The sequence below is a fragment of the Octodon degus genome, unplaced genomic scaffold (assembly GCF_000260255.1).
Source record: "Octodon degus isolate 3935 unplaced genomic scaffold, OctDeg1.0 scaffold00048, whole genome shotgun sequence".
In the NCBI taxonomy this organism is placed as follows: Eukaryota; Metazoa; Chordata; class Mammalia; order Rodentia; family Octodontidae; genus Octodon; species Octodon degus.
In genome coordinates this window covers 9,238,106-9,256,931 of record NW_004524624.1, presented here as the reverse complement: position 1 = coordinate 9,256,931, position 18,826 = coordinate 9,238,106, and the positions used below count along the sequence as shown (strand labels likewise).

The window sequence follows — 18,826 nt, the reverse complement described above, 5'->3', positions numbered from 1 at the left end:
TTTTTTTTTTTTTTTTTCTTTAACTAGTTTTGAGATAGGGTTTTGCTAAGTAACTAACTTGCCCAGGATGGTCTCAAATTTGGGATCCTCTTGTCTTAACTTTCTAGATTGTTGGGATTATAGGCATTCTTTTTTTCCTTCTTTCTTTCTTTTTTTAATGTATTTGGCACAGGGTCTGCAGGGACTACAGAGTTTAACTACATAGATCAGACTCTAGTGATTCTCCTGTTTTCAGCCTCCCAAGAGCTGTGATTATAGGACACCAGCCCAGTCTCAGTTGCCATCTCAGCGTACCCCCCCCGGGGTGGGTCCTGTGTGGCAGGCCCCAGGATTGAATTCCCTGACCCCTGCGCCAGCTTGCAGGCACTTTAATCCACTGAGCTATCTGGCTGGCCCAATAGGCATTCATTCTTGTGGAGGAGGGCCTTTTTTCAAATCAGCTGCCCTGGGATTTATACAGACCTTGTTTTCTTCTTGAAGAATGAAGGATTTCCCTCTTTATATTAGTTTGTGGGATATACAGTATTCCTTCTGTAGCTTAAACTAATCAATATTAATAAGTATATTTAAAATATGACATTGGAAGTTCTTTTCTTTTTTTTGCAGAACTGGGGATTGAACTCAGGCCATTGCGCTTGCCAGGGAAGCGCTTATTTCACTGAGCCATCTCCCCGGCCCCTTCTTTTCTTTTTAAATGTGGCTTGGGAGTATTAGCCAGATAGCTTTCTCACTAATAAAGAAGGGAGACTTAAGCAAGCTCCTTTCCTCCCTGGCTGCTCTTGGTAAAAGCCTCATGTTTCTCTGGTAATTTTCAGGGCTTATTTTTGTTAACAACACAAGGAGCAGTGTGTTTTGTTTTAAAAACAGAATGGAAGTTTGCCTGTTTGCTTGCTTGCTTGCTTGACACCCCCCCCCCCCCCCCGCACACACATACACACACACTCACTTTGTAGCCCAGGCTTGCCTCAAACTCATGGGGATCCTCTTGCCTCAGCCTCTTGAGTGCTAGGATTACAGACGTGCATCACCATGCCTGGCCTTGTTTTCAAAGCAGTAGTTATTAATCATTTTAGTGCCAGAGTAACCTAGATTTAAATTTTAAGGAAAAAAATTAGGGGCTGAAAAGTAAAAAAAAAAAAAAAAAAAATTTAACATTTATTTATTTGTGTGGGTGTGGGTGGGTGTGGGTGTGGCCAGCTCAGCCCACCTTGGGGCGGGGCTGGCTGGCATGTGGTGCTGGGGGATCGAACTGTGGTCCCTGTGCTTTGTTTGCCAAGCTTGTTCCAAGTAGGTGTTTTAGACCACTGACCCATCTCACCAGCCCTGAAAAGTAAAAATTTGAACATTAGTTTTTTCACAAATAATGTAACTCATTAAATTAATTTTTGTTGTTGTTGTTGTTTTGTTTTGTTTTTTTTGCGGAACCGGGGATTGAACTCAGGCCGTTGCGCTTGCCAGGCAAACATTTATTCTACTGAGCTAACTCCCCAGCCCTAAATTAATTGTTATTAGTCAAGAATCTATATCCAGGATATTTTGTTCAGTCTTTAATATGTCGGTTTTGGGTCTGAGGTTCAATCCTTTGCACCATAAGCCATGCTGGCTCCGCACCCAGGGTGTGCTGAGACTGCAACTGAGACTGGGCATCAGTGTATTGTAGAAAATACGCTACAATCAGTGTATTTTCTCAGAACTACTAAGGCTGAAGAATTAGATGAAATCTTTTCCAATTTATAACTTTAGGTTTCCGTTTGTTGTTTAACAGTAGGCGCTTGTAATTACAGCACTTAGGAGGCTGAAAACAGGAGGATCACTGTGAGTCTGATCTACATAGTGAGACCCTGTAGCCCCTGTACTAAATACATTTTTTAAAAAATGTCAGTTTCCCTCATTTAGTTAAAAAAAAAATTAGCATGGATATTTGTAAGCAAGCCAAGGTTCTTAGGCACTGTGGAATTCTCTGATAATTTCTACCCTTTGCTTTTTCCGTTTGTTTCTTCCTACAATCAGTGTATTTTCTCAGAACTACTAAGGCTGAAGAATTAGATGAAATCTTTTCCAATTCATAACTTTAGGTTTCCGTTTGTTGTTTAACAGCAGTCTTTTCATCCATTGCATATAATTGATCATTTTTTTTTTTAATCTCTATTCTCACCTCTGAATATAAAGACCAAATTTCCATCAATGAAAGGGGCTTTTACTTTCTTCTACAGTAGTGATTTTTTTGTGTGTATAAAATCACTGCCTTTTTTTTTTTTTCCTTCTGGTTTTTATGTTTGTCTTTAAGTTAGCCTTTTAAAAAGGTTGTGAAATATCAGGAATGCTGAATTTGGCTAGGCGTGGTGGCACATGCCTGTAATCCCATCAGGGAAGCTGAGACAGGAGGATCATTGTGAGTTCAAGAGCAGCCTGGGCTACAAAGTGATTTCAAGGCCAGCCTGAACTGCAGAGACCCCTTCTCAAAAGACAAAAATAATACTAAAATAAAATGCTGAATTTACTGGGTAGATTGTTAAACACAAAATAAAGGAGAAGGCTAAACAATCTTTTGCCCATTTATTTAAATGGAAGTTTCAGATACCAGACTGATAGAAATAATTCTGTTGACTGAAAAGTTGTGTGGAAGGCTTGTTACTATTTTTATTTTTTTTGGTGGAACTGGGGGGAAGGCTTGTTACTAAATTTAGCATCAATTTCAAGAGGAAAAAACCTTAAGATTTGGAATAGAAATGAAAAAAAATTTAACTCTCAAAGTTAGATAAGCTTTAAATATTAAATGGATTAAGGGGTCAGGTGTGTATTTCTCCTCCCTCTTAGGATAGCCATGGTGAGGAACCTTCACGCCGGCTGCCCAGTGGTTTTTGCTGAGAAGGCAGGCTGGGTCAGCACTGTGGGAAGGTAGTTCAGTTTGCTGAGTGAATTTTGTGAACCTTAGCATCTTTCTTGACAAAATTACTGTTCTCCCAAACCTTATACTTTTCCTTATTCCAGCCTTTTGTACACAGTGAAATAGAAAGGAGAATGAATATGATGATTTACTATGTAAGCTCAAGTGTGTATTTTTTTGTTGGGACAGTTTACATAGAACTTTAAGACAGCAGAGAAAATCTTGAGAAATTAATTTGGTGGTTGAGAGGACAAAGAAAGTTAGGTTCAGGTATTGAAATTTTTAGAGGTAGTAGAGAAAAAATGTGTATGAAAATTAATTTTTTGTATGTGTGGCTGTCTTAGCCCTCCCAAGGGGTGGGGCTGGCACAGCATGTGGTACCAGGGATTGGGCCCCAGTCCCTGTGCTTGCCTAAGCTTGCCCAATCAGGTGCTTTGGTCCACTGAACTATCTTGCTGGCCCTGAAAATTAATATTATTTAACTCCCAAGACAGTAAAACTTGGTATAAAGGAAAATTAAGTTGACTAACATAAGATATGAGGAGAAATTAGGTTTTAAAATGTAAAGGGAGTATCTTGTATCTTTTTTTTTTTTTTTGTCTGTTTACAAGTTAAGGGAATATATTTTGTGAAGTGTTGTTTGTGTTTTGTTTTGTAGTGCTAGGGATTGAATCCAGCGCCTTCATGCTGAGCTACATTTCTACCCCTTTTTATTTTTTGACAGTGTCTTACTGAGTTGGTCAGGCTGGGCTCAAATTTAGATCCTTCTCTCAGCTTTTTAGAGTTCTGGCTGAGAGTATAGGCTTGAACCACCAAGCTCAATGTGAAGTTTCTTTTTAACAAAATTCCCATGAGCTTTAAAAGGATAAAGAGTACAATTCAAATGGCAAGATTGTCAAAAGCCACTTTGATTGCATTATATACACGCTAAATTAGGGGGAGGAAATTGGACTATTCAGCTTAAAAGGCTTTGTTTCCTCCTCAGCTTCACTCTCTTTGCTATGTGCTTTCCTAAAACTATGTTAAATTCTAATATAGAGAAAGGGTAGGTCCTCTCTTTCACCTGTTTCCTTTTTTTCTCCCCTATGTTGAAGTTTACAAATAGTCTTTCATTTTAGAATCTGTAAAGACATAAATAAATTTTATGGAACCAAATGAATCTTTTGATTTTTATGGTTCATATTGTGTGAAACTGGTTGGGGGCAGGAGGGTGGAAATATGAAGTGTTTGGACCCTTCTGGTTTATGGGATTGTCTTTTTCCCTTTTTCCCCCTAGGAACGGCGTGAATGTTGAGGGGGCGACACACAAGCAGGTGGTGGACCTGATCCGAGCAGGCGAGAAGGAATTGATCTTGACAGTGTTATCTGTACCTCCTCACGAGGCAGATAACCTAGATCCCAGTGACGACTCGTTGGGACAATCTTTTTATGATTACACAGAAAAGCAAGCAGTGCCCATATCGGTCCCCACATACAAACATGTGGAACAGAATGGTGAGAGATTTGTGGTGAGTGTCAGCCTAACTTGATCCTCAGATACGTAGCTTTCATCTACCCCAGTCTCATCATTATGAATATTTTGAAGCGGTATCATAAAGACTGCTATGTAGGTCAGTTTATCTATAGGGACAATGGTAGCACACATAAGTAAAAAGCGCTGACCCTGTTTTATCACAGGGTCGAACTATAGTAATGATGATGAGTCTGTTTATGCTTAGGTACAATTCTCTTTTGTTTCCTGAGGTTTCAAGTTTTTATTCACACATGTGAGTTTGTTTTGCTTGCCACTTGCTTATTTGTTCCTTTATTGGTTACCGTATCTCTTTGCTAGTAGTAGCCTCATTTGGAGAGTCTGACTTCTACCATAGTTGGGATATTTATTCATTTGTGTATTTATTTTGGTACCAGGAATTGAACTTAGGACCTTGTGCTTGCCAGGCAGGTGCTGTGCCACTGAGCTATATCCCTGATCCCCAAGACAAGATTAACTTTAAAAGGTGCTGTCTTCCAAAATATTTGGGTAACTCAGAGCTTGTGTGTTTTAAGTGACGCTCTCTACATTTTGTTGTTTTTCATTCCTTTGTAGATGTCTTTGTGTGTGATTGACTCTGGGTTTTCCCCAAATATACTGTCAATGCAATTTTCATTAGATTGTTGTACATTCTCAGTTTGTTGCTATTGTAGATGTATAGGAAAACGCATCTTGAATTCCTGAATCCTGCTGTTTTCAAAACCTTAATTGCCAGCGATATATACACACTGGTGTACTTAGTTTTCTTTTGGTTGCAGTTTGCTTTATTTGCCTTTGATTATTTTGGACATGTTAATATAGTAAGAAATGTTAATATCTATTATTATTTGTAGGAAATTAAGGAGCTCCTGTTAGATGTTGGCAAACACAACTGCATATGTTTCAAACTGACCTTCAGCGAGGTGTGGTGGTGCATGCCTATGAGCCCCAGTGTCTAGGGTGCTGAGGCAGGAGAATCACAAGTTGGAGCCCAGCCTGGGCAACTCAGTGACTTAGTAAGAGCCTCTTTTTTTTTTTTTTTTTTTCCTGTATTTTAGAGAAGGGTCTATACTGTGTTCAGGGTCTTACTACTAGATCCGGCTTGTAGTGATCCACCTGTTTATAGCATCCCAAGAGCAGGGATTACAGGCGCGTGGCACCATGCCTAGTCTCAATTGTGGTCTCAATGTGCCCCAGGGGTGTGGATGGCACAGCAGGCGGAAGGAATCTAACCCCCAGACGCTGTGCCTGCTTGCAGATGCTTTAATCCACTGTGCTATTGGCCTATCTCAAAGCAAAGTTTTTTAAAGGAGCTAGGGATGTAGCTCAACACAAAGGCTTTGTTCCCCAGTACTGGGAATAAGTGGAGGAAGTTGACCTGTTGATTAAAGTTTCAATCTGTAAAATTTGGATTTGTCTCCTGCATATGAATGAGCTACTAAAATTTATAGCAATTTTTTTTTTAAGTGAGAAAGATGAGAACAACAGTGAAGCTAGAAAAACTTTTTTTTTTTTTAACTTTTTTTTTTTTAACATTTATTTATTGTGTGTGTGTGTGTGTGTGTGTGTGTGTGTGTGGCCAGCTCAGCCCACCAGGGGGCGCAGCTGGCTGGCATGTGGTGCTGGGGGATCGAACCGTGGTCCCTGTACTTTGCCAAGCTTGTTCCAAGTAGGTGCTTTAGACCACTGAGCCATCTCTCCAGCCCTAGAAAAACTTCAAGAGATCAGCTACATTTTAAGTTTAGCAGAGATGATAGCACATAGGTTTTGTTAACATGGCATGTTTGTTCTTGGAACTAGATGTAAAGTTTAAGGCTTTAAGAATCAAAAGGGGTAACTGATTAGTAAAGCAGATAAGTTCAAATTAGAGTCAGGTCCTAAAAGTAGAGCAGACAGCATTGTTGGGACCTTCTGGGGATTACCTAAGACCTTGAGAATTTGCAGGCCTGAGAAAAAGAATGAAACTATCATTGTTTTTTTAAAAACTCAACCTTACTGAACATACCTTACCTATGTTAACATTCATCCAGTTAAATGTTTAGTTTTATGAGTTTTGAAAATTGTACATAGTGTTATGACCACCATAGAACATTTTTGTCATGCCCCTAAATTCCCTCATATTTCATTTTCAGTTAGTCTTCTCTTCTTCTACTGCCCTGGTGAATCACTGATCTATTTTCTGTCACTGTGTTTTGCTTTTTTTTGAAATGTCAAATAAATTATACAATATGTACTCCTGTGGCTTTGTTCAGTTAGTATAGTCCTTTTAAGATTGACACATATTTTTGTATATATTAATAACTTGTTCCTTTTTAATTGTGGTAGAATAGTCTAGTAAATCTTTGTTCTTCCTCCTCTTCTTCTTCTTCCTCTTCCTCCTCTTCCTCTTCCTTCTCCTCCTCTTCTTCCTCCTCCTTCCTCCCCCTCCACTTCCCCCTCCTCCTCCTCCTCTTCTTTATACAGAATCTCCCTAAGTTGTTCAGGCTGCCCATCAATTCACTATGTAGCCCAGACTGGCCTTGAATTCATGGCAATCCTCCTGCCTCAGCTTCCCAAGTGCTGGGATTATAGGTGTGCTCCAGCACACCCACCTGTCTCTTTATTGATGCACATTCAAATTGTGTAAAGTTTGGGGCTATTATGACTAGCCAGCTATGAAATGACATTAATGTACAGGTCTATATGTAGATGTATGTTTTCATTGCTCTGGAGTATATACCAAAAGGTAGAATTCCAGGTTCTTATAAGAAGTGTAAATTGAACCTTATAAGAAATTACTAAGTTATTTTTCAAAGTAGCCATACCATTTCTCATTCTCATTTACAGTGGTGAGTTCCATTTGTTCTATAACCTCTTGAACACTTGGTACTTTCAGTCTTTGTTGTTGTTGTTGTTGATTTTGTTTTTGTTTTTTGAGACAGCATCAAACTATTTGAAACTGGCCTTGAATTCACTATGTAGCCCAGACTGGCTAATTTTTTTTTCCCTTCCTAGGGATTGAACCTAAGGCCCATGTATGCTAAGCATGCACTGTATCACTGAGCTACATCTCTAGTCTTCAGTGTTTTAAATTCTGGCTGTTCTTGTAGGTATGGTGATACCTCACTTTGATTTCATTTCATACTTAGTGACTCATGATGCACCGATTTGCCTCTGCTTAATGGCCCTTTGTCTGTATTGTTTGGTGAAGTATCTGTTCAACTCTTATGCCTGTCTAAGAAATTGCACTGTCCTATTATTTTGTGCAAGAGATTTTTACATATTCTAGTTCATAATCAGATAGATGTTTCTAGGCCTGAGAGATAGCTCAGTAGAATAAGTGCTTGCCTGGCAAGCACAGGGTCCTGAGTTCAATCCCTGGTTCTGAAAAAAAAACAAAAACAAAACAAAACAAAAAAAAAAAAAAACAAAAAACCAGGTGTTTTGTAAATATTTCTCCTGGTCTTTGTCTTACCTTTTCATTTTTTTAAAAATAGCACTTTGCAAAGAACAGAAATTAGAAACTGATAGAGCACAAGTTAGAAATTTAAAAATTTTCACTAGGAAGAATGTATGCAATGTGTGAATTATTGAAACTGTCCTACCAATTTGATTTGAAACTGTGTCATTGCTATTTATCAATAAAATTATGGGAAAAAAAGATTTAAAAATTTTTGGCACTAGGAACAATGTATGCAATGTGTTAATTATTGAAACTGTCCTACCAATTTGGTTGAAACTGTCTCATTGCTATTTGTTTTTCAAAATTATGGGAAAAAATAAAGCTTGAACAATAAAAAAAACTTTTTTTGGATAATGCTTTCTATGTTCTAAAAAATCTTAGGAGCCGGGGAGATGGCTCAGTGGAATAAGCACTTCCTTGGCAAGCTCAAGGGCCTGAGTTCAATCCCTGGTTGGAGGTGGGGGAGGAATCTAACCCAAGAACACAATTTTTTTTTTTTTTGTGACCAGGGATTGAACTCAGGACCCTGCGTTTGCCAGGCAAGTGCTTATTTTACTGAGCTACCTCCCTGGCCCCAAGAACACAAATCTTGATAGAAATTTTAGCTATTGTAGTTCTTTTTTAATACTTTTGTTAGGTGCTATAAATTTGTTCATACAAATTGTATACCTGTGGTTTTTAAAGTGCATTTACAGAATTGCATCCGCATTATCATAACCATTTTGGAATATTTTCGTCACATTAGAGAAATGCCATTCTTTGTAGCCATCATCTCCCAAAACTTCCATTTCTGCCAGCTGTAGGCAACCATTAATCTACTTTATTGTCCTGTATGTTGGCCAGTACTATATTAGTAGAATCATGTGAAGTTTTTTTCTGACTAGTTTCTTTCACTTAGCATATTTTCAAAGCTTATTCATGTTGTAGGGTGTATCAGCATTTTGTTTTATTTTATTTTATTTATTTATTTTTGGCTGAGGGCAGGGCTGGCGCAGTATGTGGTGCCGGGGATCAAACTGCAGTCCCCTGTGCCTGCCTAAGCTTGCCTAAGGTGCTTTAGACCACTGAGCTATCTCACTGACCCAGCATTTCGTTTTAATTGCCAAATACCATTCCACCATATGGATATGCCACTTTATTTATCCATTCTCCCAGTGAGCGTATTTAGATTGTTTCCACTATTATAAAGAGTGCTTCTTTTTTGTACAAGTTTTTGTGTGAATATTTGTTTTCATTTCTGTTAAGTATATAATTAAGATTAAATTTGCTGTTTTATTTATTTATTTAGGTGGAGCTGGGGATTGAATTCAGGCCCTTGTGCTTGCTAGGCAAGCGCTTATTCTACTGAGCTATCTCCCTGACACCCTGCTCTGTTAAATTTAAACTTTTCTTTTCTTTTTTTTGTTTTGCGGAACCAGGGATTGAACTCAGGCCCTTATGTTTGCAAGGCAAGTGCTTATTCTACTAAGCCATCTCCCTGGCCCCTTAAACTTTTATTTTCCTCTGTTTTTTTTTTTTATGTTTGTTTGTTTTGAGACAAAGGATTTTGTTATATATGTTCAGGCTGGCCTTCAACTTCCTGTGTAGCCCAGGCTGGCTTCAGTTGTCATCTTCCTGCCTCAGCCTCCAGAGTACTGGGAATAGGGTGTTTGTCACCATACCCCACTTGTTAAAACGTTTTTTAACTGGCAAGCCGCTTTTTAAAAACATTTTTTATTGGTATATTTTAGATCTAAATAATGATAACATTCATCATAGGGAATTTAAACCTGTACATGATAGGTCTTGTTTCTTCTCTTTTCCCTTTCCCCCTCCTCTCCTCTCCCTTTGTTTAAACTTTTGAGGAACTGCTTAGCAGTTTTCCATAGTGATTGTACCTTATGTTTAGGTTTATAATCCATTTTGAATTAATTTTTATGCATATTTTGTAAGGATCAAAGTTCTTTTGTTAAAAATTTATTTATTTATTTTAATTTTATTTATTTATGTATTTATTTGTGTGTGTGTGTGTGTGGCCAGCTCAGCCCACCAGGGGGCGGGGCTGGCTGGCATGTGGTGCTGGGGGATTGAATCGCAGTCCCTGTGCTTTGCTAAGCTTGTTCTAAGTAGGTGCTTTAGACCACTGAGCCATCTCACCAGCCCCTGTTAAAAATTTATATTTTCTAGATGCATAATTTTTATATCTTTAACACATAACTGTACATATTTATGGGCTGCAGAGTGACATTATAGTACATGTATACAATGTGTAATGATCAGATCATGGTAATTGGACAGCTTTGTCTCATTTGTGATCTTAAAGGAAATAATTTCAGCTTTTCCACATTTAGTATATAATGCAGCCTGCAGGTTGATTATATGTAGCCCTTACTGTGCTTAGCTACTTTCCTTCAGTACCTAGGTGGTTTTTCACTTTGTTTGGTTTTGGTGTTGGTTTTTGTACCTAGGTTTTGAGTGTGTAGTGTTTTTTTGTTTTTTGTTTTTGTTTTTGTTTTGCCAACTCAGCCAGCCCTAAGGATGGTGGCTGGCATGGCATGTTGTGCCAGGGATCAAACTGCAGTCCCCTGCACCTGCCTAAGCTTGTCGAAGCAGGTGCTTTAGATTGCTGAGCTGTCTTGCCAGCCCCAAACATTTAGTTTTCTGTTTGTATTCTGGAACATAGTATCACTTTAGTCCAGGCTGGTATTCAACTCATTATCTTCCCAAGTACTGGGATTGTGGGTCTGTGCCACCATGCCTAGCTTGATTATGAGGGATGTTGTGAACATTTTCCTGCATCTATTAAGATAGTCAAACAATTCTATTTTGTTTTACTTTGGTTTTTTGAGACAGACTCTTGCTTTGTATGCTTGCTAGGCAGGCGCTTATGCCACTAAGCTGTCTCCCCAGCCTTGCTATGTAGTTTAAGCTGGGCTTGAACTCACTTTGTAGCTCAGGCTGGCTTTGAACTCAGAGTAATCTTCCTGCATCAGTCCTGTGTGCTAGGATTACAGGTGTGCACCATCACACCTGGCTTACATGGTTTTTGTCCTTCATTATATTGATGTGATATATTATGCTTATTGATTTGCACATATTGAACCATCCTTGCATCCCTAAGATAAATCCCATTTGATTGTATTGTATAATCTTTTATATGTATCACTGGATTTGTAAACATTCTATGAGAATTTTTGCACCTTTTTTATCAAGGCTATTGGCGTATAGTTTTTACCTTTGGTTATATGCTTGTCTTGGTATCATGACAAAGAAAATCACATGGAGTGTGTGTGTAAGGATGCTTCCTTCTTGGTTTTAATACTTGGAGTAATTTTTTTTTTTTTTCTGATGCTGGGAATTGGATCCCAACCCTTGCACATGCTAAGCAAGTGCTGTACCACTGAGCTGTGTCTGTAGTCCTGAAGTAATTGGGAAAGAATTAGCGTTGGATTTCTTTAACAGTTTGGTGAAATTCTACAGTGAAGTCAGTCATTATCAGTCTGTTCAGGTTTTCTGTGTCCTTATGGTTGAATTCGGGTAGGTTATATATGATCAAAAATTTATCTTTTTTTTCTAGATTTTTGTAATTTGTTTTTGTCTATTTTATTGTTCAAAATAGTCCCTATGATCCTTTGAATATCTGTGTTACCAGTTGTAATGTCTACTTTTCCATTTCTGATTTTATTTGGATCTTCTCTTTTTCTATGGGTAGTCTGCCTAAAGGCTTGTCAATTTTGAGCTTTGTTTAAAAAAAAAAAAATCTTCAATTTATTGATCTTTTCCCTCTTTTAGGGGGGATCTCTTTCATTTACTTCTCCTGCTGTCTTTGTTACTTCTCTCTTCTACAAATTTTGGTTGGGTTTGATTTGTTCTTCTTTCTAGTTCCATCATTAGGCTATTTGAATATACATATATATATATATATATTTTTTTTTTTTTCCCTGTTTATTTACTGCTGTAAATGCCCCCTCAGTACTGCTCCACTGCTTTTGGTGTGTCCCATAGGTGTTGCTGTGTTGTACTTTGATTTTCATTTATTTCAAGAAAATTTTAATTTCCATCTCAACTGCTTCTTTGACTTATAGTCATTCAAAAGAATTTTAATTTTTATATAGTTGTACAATGTTTAAAGTTCCTAAATAAATAAATAAATAAATAAAGTTCCTCTTACTGATTTCTGGCTATGCCATTGTGGTCAGAGAAGATATATACTATCAAGTATTCAACTAAAAACAATAACTACAGGCCATTCTCTTTAATGAAAATAAATGCAAAACTTCCAAACAAGATAGTGGCAAAGAGAATGTGGCAAATCATCAAAAAGATCATACATCATGACCAAGTAGGCTTCATCCCAAGGATATAAGAATAGGTCAACATGAGCAATCAGTTCATGTAGTATATTACATAAATAGAAGCAGGAACAAGACACATGATCCTCTGAGTAGATGTAGGAAAAGCCTTTGACAGAATTTATTTATTTATTTATCTTTGACAGAATTTAACATCCAACAAAATCCAGCATCCAAAATCCAACATCAGTAAATATAAAAGCCTATCCAAAATTCAGCATGATAAAAACCTAAAGAAAACAGGTATAGAAGGAGCTTATCTCAATGTGATTAAAGCCATTTATGATAAATCTGTCAACATATTAAACAGGGAAAAACTGAAAACTTTCCCTCTAAAATCAAAACCAAGAGCTGGCAAGGTATCTCAGTAGACTAAGTGCCTGCTTAGGCAAGAGCAGAGACCGCAGTTCAATCCCTGTTCCACACAAGACATGCTGAGCTGGCCATCGAATCCAGGTGTGTGGGGCTGAGGAGATGGCTCAGTAGAATAAGTGCTTGCCTGGCAAGCACAAGGGCCTGAGTTCAATCCCTGGTTCCACAAAAAAAAAAAAAAAAAGAATCCAGGTGTGATGGCACATCTGTAATCTCAGTGCTTGGGAGGCTGGAGACAAGAGGATCACTACGAATCTGAGCTAGATAGTGAGACACTGTACCAAGTACATAAAAAGTTTAATTTTTTTTTCCTGGTATTGGGGATTGAACTCAGGACCCTGTGCTTGCCAGGCAAGCACTTATTCTACTGAGCTTTCTCCCCGGCTCTAAAAATTAAAAAAGGAAAGCAAGACAAGGATGTCCACTATTGTCAGTGCTATTCAGTATGGTTCTCAAAACATTGTCCAGAACTATCAGGCAGGAGAAAAAAATAAAAGGGATACATATTGGAAAGAAAGAAGTCAAATTGTCATTATTTGTAGAGGACATGATCCTCTCTACATATAGAGTTGCAGGAAAAACCTTGGGCTATCTGAATTTTTTTTTTTTTAATCTTTGACAAAAGGCCTAAAAATATACATTGGAGGAAAGATATCCTGTTTAATAATCGGTGCTGGCAAACCTGGCTATCCACATGCAGAATTCTGAATCTAGACCTGTGTGTGTCACCATGTAGTAACCTAAATTAAAATAAACCACAAAGATCTCAATGTTAAAACAGAATCAGTCTGCTAGAAGACAAAATAAAATCTTAAAGCCATAGGGATGGACAGCAACTTTCTGAACAGAACACAAGTTGCACATTAGAATCAAGGGGGGTCCGGCCAGATAGCTCAGTGGATTAAAGTGCCTGCTTAGGCAGATGCAGGGACTGGGGTTCAGTCCCCGGCATGCTGTGCCCGTCCCACTCCTGGGGCACGCTGAGACAGTGATTGAGACTGAATTTGGTGGCACATGCCTATAATCCCAGCACTTGATGGAAGGATTTCCTATATCCATCTTCATTTTTTTTTTTTTTTTTTTTTTTTTTTTGCTGGGGATGGCTCAGAATGCCTTCAGGGCATGTTTGGCTGACTGGCGTTGTGGGGATCGAACCACAGCCCACTGAGGTTGACTGCTTTGTTGAAGCAGCCACTTAAACAACTGAGCTAAGGGGCAGGCCCCAATTCCAGCACTTGGGAGGCTGAAAACAGGAGGATCACTACGAGTCTGATCTGTAGTGAGACCCTGTAGACCCTGTGCTAAATACATTTTTAAAAAAATAATAATTAAGGGGCCCAGGAGATAACTCAGTGGCGTAAGTGCCTGCCTGGCAAGCACATAACAAGATCCATGCTGGCCTTGAACTCATGATATTCCTATGTCAGCCTCCCAGTGCTAGGATTATGAGTGTGCACCATCATTCTAGACTCTATTAACTGTATTTCTTAATTCATGTATTGAATTAAGGTTTCTGTGTGGTTCTTATTTATGACATCTTTTTATTGATTTCTCATTCATGTAATAAATTGTCTTCATTGAATTACCTGTCAGTATTCTCTTGTGTCTCATTAAGTTTCCTTAAAATTAGTAGAGGCAATAGTAGTTCATTATTTTGAACCTTTTTGGGGGCAGTTTATTGATTTTGTTTTCTTTGGAGTCTATTGCTAGAGAATGTGTGTGTTCCTTTGGAGTTGTCATACTTCCTTGCTTTTTCATGTTTCTTTGTTCTCTATACTAATATTTGTGCATCTGGCAGATGAGTTGCCTCTATCAATTTTATAATGTGGCTTTCTTTTTTATTTATTTATTTGTGTGTGTGTGTGTGTGTGTGTGTGGCCAGCTCAGCCCACCAGGGGGCGGGGCTGGCTGGCATGTGGTGCTGGGCGATTGAACTATGGTCCCTGTGCTTTGCCTAGCTTGTTCTAAGTAGGTGCTTTAGACCACTGAGCCATCTCACCAGCCCTAATGTGGTTTTCATAGTAAGAGTTTCTACTGGTAATTGCTGTGGAGTGTTGGTTGAATAGGCTGCATTGGCATTTGTTACAGGTAGGTGCTATAGTATAGTGTCCATGTACTTTCTTTTGATGCAATCAGCGTTTGTGATATCTGTGGCTGTGTCAGTGACCTAGATTGCCTTGTTATGGAATTGCAACTAGAACACAGCTCTCTGAGGCATGGTAGTTTGTTGGTGGCTCTGGGCACTGTTCTGTGGATTGTATGAGGTCATGGTCACTCTGGCTGGCCTGGCGCTGCAGCAGAAGTGTGGTAGTCTCAGTTCCTAAGTCACATGGCAGTGGAGCCCCCTTGTGGCTACTGGTGGGTGCAGTTCAGCGTGCCCAGTGGCAGATCATGGCACATGTCAGTTTCTGAGGGTCACACTGGGGCCATGGTGTATACTGGGCCCAGATTGGACAACCATCCCAGTGTCCAAGGGCTGTGTGGGAGATGTGGGAGATGGAGGCAGGGGGCTACTTGCTCAAAGCAGGTGCCCAACTGCTGCTGAGAGCAAAAGAAAGTTAGATAGGCCCATTTGGTTCCTCCTTGGGGGCTCTGTGAGCCATTTCATTCAGACTAGGCTGCCTGGGACTCCTAGTGCCACAGGAAGGTGAGCAGGCCCCGGGTTGGTTCCCAGTGCTGAGTCCACCAGATTGCTGGGGGCAGCTGCTCTGCTGCTGCATGGGGCCCAGGATGGGTGAAGTCTCAAGATGGTACAACAGGGGCTTGGGTAGCAAATTCATGGTTCAGGTGTCTATGGTCTTAAGTGGGAACTGCTGGCAGCCTCCTGTTTACCTTTTTCTTTCCAAGCAAAGTCCCTCATGGTTCAGGGTTAACCTCAAGAGATAGTACTGTAAATGCTGTGTGCTTAGCCCTACCTCCTCTTTTGCTTGCTTTTTTCTTTTTCTTTCTTTTTTTTTTTTAATTTTATTTATTTATTTATTTTAATATTTATTTATTTATTTTTTTTTTTTTTGTGTGTGTGTGGCCAGCTCAGCCCACCAGGGGGCGGGGCTGGCTGGCATGTGGTGCTGGGGGATTGAACCGCCGTCCCTGGGCTTTGCTTAGCTTAGCTTGTTCTAAGTAGGTGCTTTAGACCACTGAGCCATCTCACCAGCCCTCTTTTTCTTTCTTTCTTTCTTTCTTTCTTTCTTTCTTTCTTTCTTTCTTTCTTTCTTTCTTTCTTTCTTTCTTTTTTTTGTGGGGAAAGGATACTGGGAATCAAACTCAGGACCTTGCACTTGCCAGGCAGGCACTACACACTGAGCAATATTCTCGGCCCTTCTTCTTTGCTTTTTGAGACAGTCTTGCTGTGTATAGTCTGGGCTGGCCTCAAATTCATGGTGATCCCCCTCTTTATCCTCCTAGTGTATGATCATAGGCATAGGCTCCCATCCCTGGCTGTGAGTTTCCTTCTTTATAAGGGCATTATGTAACTCTGTCCTGTGCAGTGTCTGCCAATATACTATACCCTCTGCAACCCAGTACTCTGTCTTAAATACTCTGTTGAAATAGCTATTTTCTTTCCTTTTTTTCCTTTGTCTTGGTCTTTTTTCGTAGAGGGAAGATGCTAACATCACCAAAGTTCTTTTATTTATAAATAGATAAGCTATTTGTTTCAGCAACTTGTTTTGAAAAGAATACAAGTATTGAGGAGATAGCTCAACAGCATAAATACCTGCCTGGCAAGCACAGGGTCTTGGGTTTGATCCCCAGTACCAAAAAAATAAAAATAAAATAATAATACAAGTGTGAGCAAATCATGCAGTGAATGTTTAAATTTTTAAAAAGTTTATTATAGTAAATCTCCCTCAATATTCCTCCTCACTTTGAAGACACTTAATATTCTTGCCACTTTCTGATTGTTCTAGAAGTCATGTTTCATGTGTCTTTAGTTGAGTTGTCATGGCTAGTTGATACTAGAAATGACCTTTCATGGTCATTGTGACTTTGGAGAAGAGCCAGAAAGAGGTCTCACAGTGCCAGATCTGGTGAATAAGGTGGATGAAGATGCACTGTGATATTTTCATGAGCCTGCCTTTTCCCATTGCGTAAGACTTTGCAGCAGCATAGTTTTGTAAAGACACAGACTTGGAGAACTGCTTCAGAAAGTGGCAAGAATGGTGAAATAAGTGTGTTTAAAGAAAAGCAAGGCGGGTATTTTTGAAGATTAATGGAAGTACATCTTTTACTGTAATAAATTTTAAAAATTTAAATATTCATTGTGTTCTTTTCATCCTTTGTATACTTCTCCACTGAAATACCTTGGCATTAGTTGAAAAACAGTTGACCGTATTGTATCACTCTTACTCTGGACACTATTCTTTTTTTTTTTTTCTTAAAGCATTTACTCTGAGACATAATGGAAAAACCAGAGGTACACATGGAAAAAACATGATCACAGAAGATCAGCCATGATCAAGTAAAGATGATGCCACCAGAAACGCTTAGTGATTGTTAGCTACATTGAAGCTCAAATTCTGAGAGCATGACATGTTGCAGGGCTGAAGGGAATACATAACTAATATTCCTCTCCCTTCTCCTCACCCTTTCCTTCTACAGAATCCACACCAACCTCCTCGTAATCCTTCTCGAAGGCAGCAGTGTCCTCCTGGGCCTCAGAAAACTCCCCTTCCTCCATCCCTTCACCCACATACCAGTGAACAAAGGCATGCTTGGCATACATCAGATCAAACTTGTGGTCCAGGCGAGCCCAGGCCTTAATGATAGCTGTGGTGTTGCTCAGCATGCACACAGCCCATTGTACTTTATGTTTGTTTGTTTGATTGATTGATTGATTGATTGATTGATTGATTTGGCAGAACCAGGGATTGTACTCAGGCCCTTGCACTTGCCAGTTAAGTGCTTATTCTACTGAGCCATCTCCCCGGCCCCCCCACTGTACTTTAGCCAGGTCTCCACCAGGCATCATAGTGGGAGGCTGGTAATTAATGCCCACCTTGAAGCCAGTGGGACACCAGTCCACAAACTGGATGCTGTGCTTAGTCTTGATGGTAGCAATGGCAGCACTGACATTTTTGGGGACCACATCACCACGGTACAGCAGGCAGCAAGCCATGTATTTACCAAGACAGGGGAAAGATTTATTTTATTTATTTTGATGGAACTGGGGATTGAACTCAGGCCCTTGTACTTGCAAGGCAAGCGCATATTCTCCTAAGCTATCTCCCTGGCCCCTTCTGGACACTGTTCTAGTGACTAATACATGAACGTCTCAACATTTACATCATTTGGGGGTTGGCCTTTATTAAATATCTTTTCCTTTGAGAATGGGTAATATCCTTCTAGTTCTTTGTGTATTGAGTAATATGGTTTTGTGTACTGAATTTTGTGAATGTTAAATTATATAGACTCTGGGCTCTATAATATTCCTCTGAACTATTTTATGTTTTAGTACTTCTGAGTCTCAGTTTAATTCTTTGAGCCTTTGCTGTGCTCCTTTGAATCTGAATGCAACATTATCCAAGAGAATGACCTGAGATATATATTGTTCATTCACAGAAAGAGTTCCCCTTCTCTGCGCTGGGATTTTCTATTCATTCTTTTTTTTTCCTTTCTTTTTCATTTTTATGTATTTGGTGTAGGGTCTACTATGCAGCTCAGACTCATAGTGATCCTCCTGTTTTCAACCTGCCCAGTGCAGGGATTACAGGCATGTGCTACCATGCCCAGACTCAGTTGTGGCTCAGTGTACCATGGGTTCAGGGCCAGAGAGGCATGTGGGACCGGGATCGAACCCTGGTCTCTGGTCCCTGTGCTTGCCAAAGCAGGTGCTTAGTCTACTGAGCTGTCCCACTGGCTCTTTCTGCTTATTCTGGTGGCAGCTGCATTGCCTGTACAGTGGTCCTATCTTTTTTTTTTTTTTTGCCAGAAATATATGAGATTTTCTTCTGGAGCCATTTGTTTTTATAGAGAGGGGATCTTGCTGTGTTACCCACACCAGCCTCAAACTCTTGAGCTCAACTGACGCTCCTATCTTAGCCTTAAGTGTGCTGCTTTGTGACTGATGGTCATCATAGGGCAAAGTGGAGACTGTCTCCAATCCTTGCAGAGGTTGTTTTGACTACTCTCCACAATCTGCTTGCTTCAGAATCCTTAGGCAATTGGTTTTCACTATGTAGTTGTTTTCCATGTGAGTATAAAAAAAGCTTATGTTGGCTGGGGAGATGGCTCAGTGGAATAAGCTCTTCCCTGGCAAGCGCAAGGGTCTGAGTTCAATCCCCGGT

The 18,826-nt window shown here is 39.5% G+C and overlaps 1 protein-coding gene across 3 annotated transcripts in view; it reads left to right on the top strand.

Moving 5' to 3' along the window:
* Snx27 (sorting nexin family member 27) overlaps window positions 1-18,826 on the top strand; it is a 97,709-nt gene that overhangs the window by 27,227 nt on the left and 51,656 nt on the right. For all 3 annotated transcript variants that reach the window (XM_004632353.3, XM_004632352.3, XM_023716469.1), the window contains exon 2: window positions 4,164-4,395. In XM_004632353.3, coding sequence (XP_004632410.1) covers window positions 4,164-4,395 — 232 coding nt within the window. The remainder of the gene's footprint in view (window positions 1-4,163; window positions 4,396-18,826) is intronic.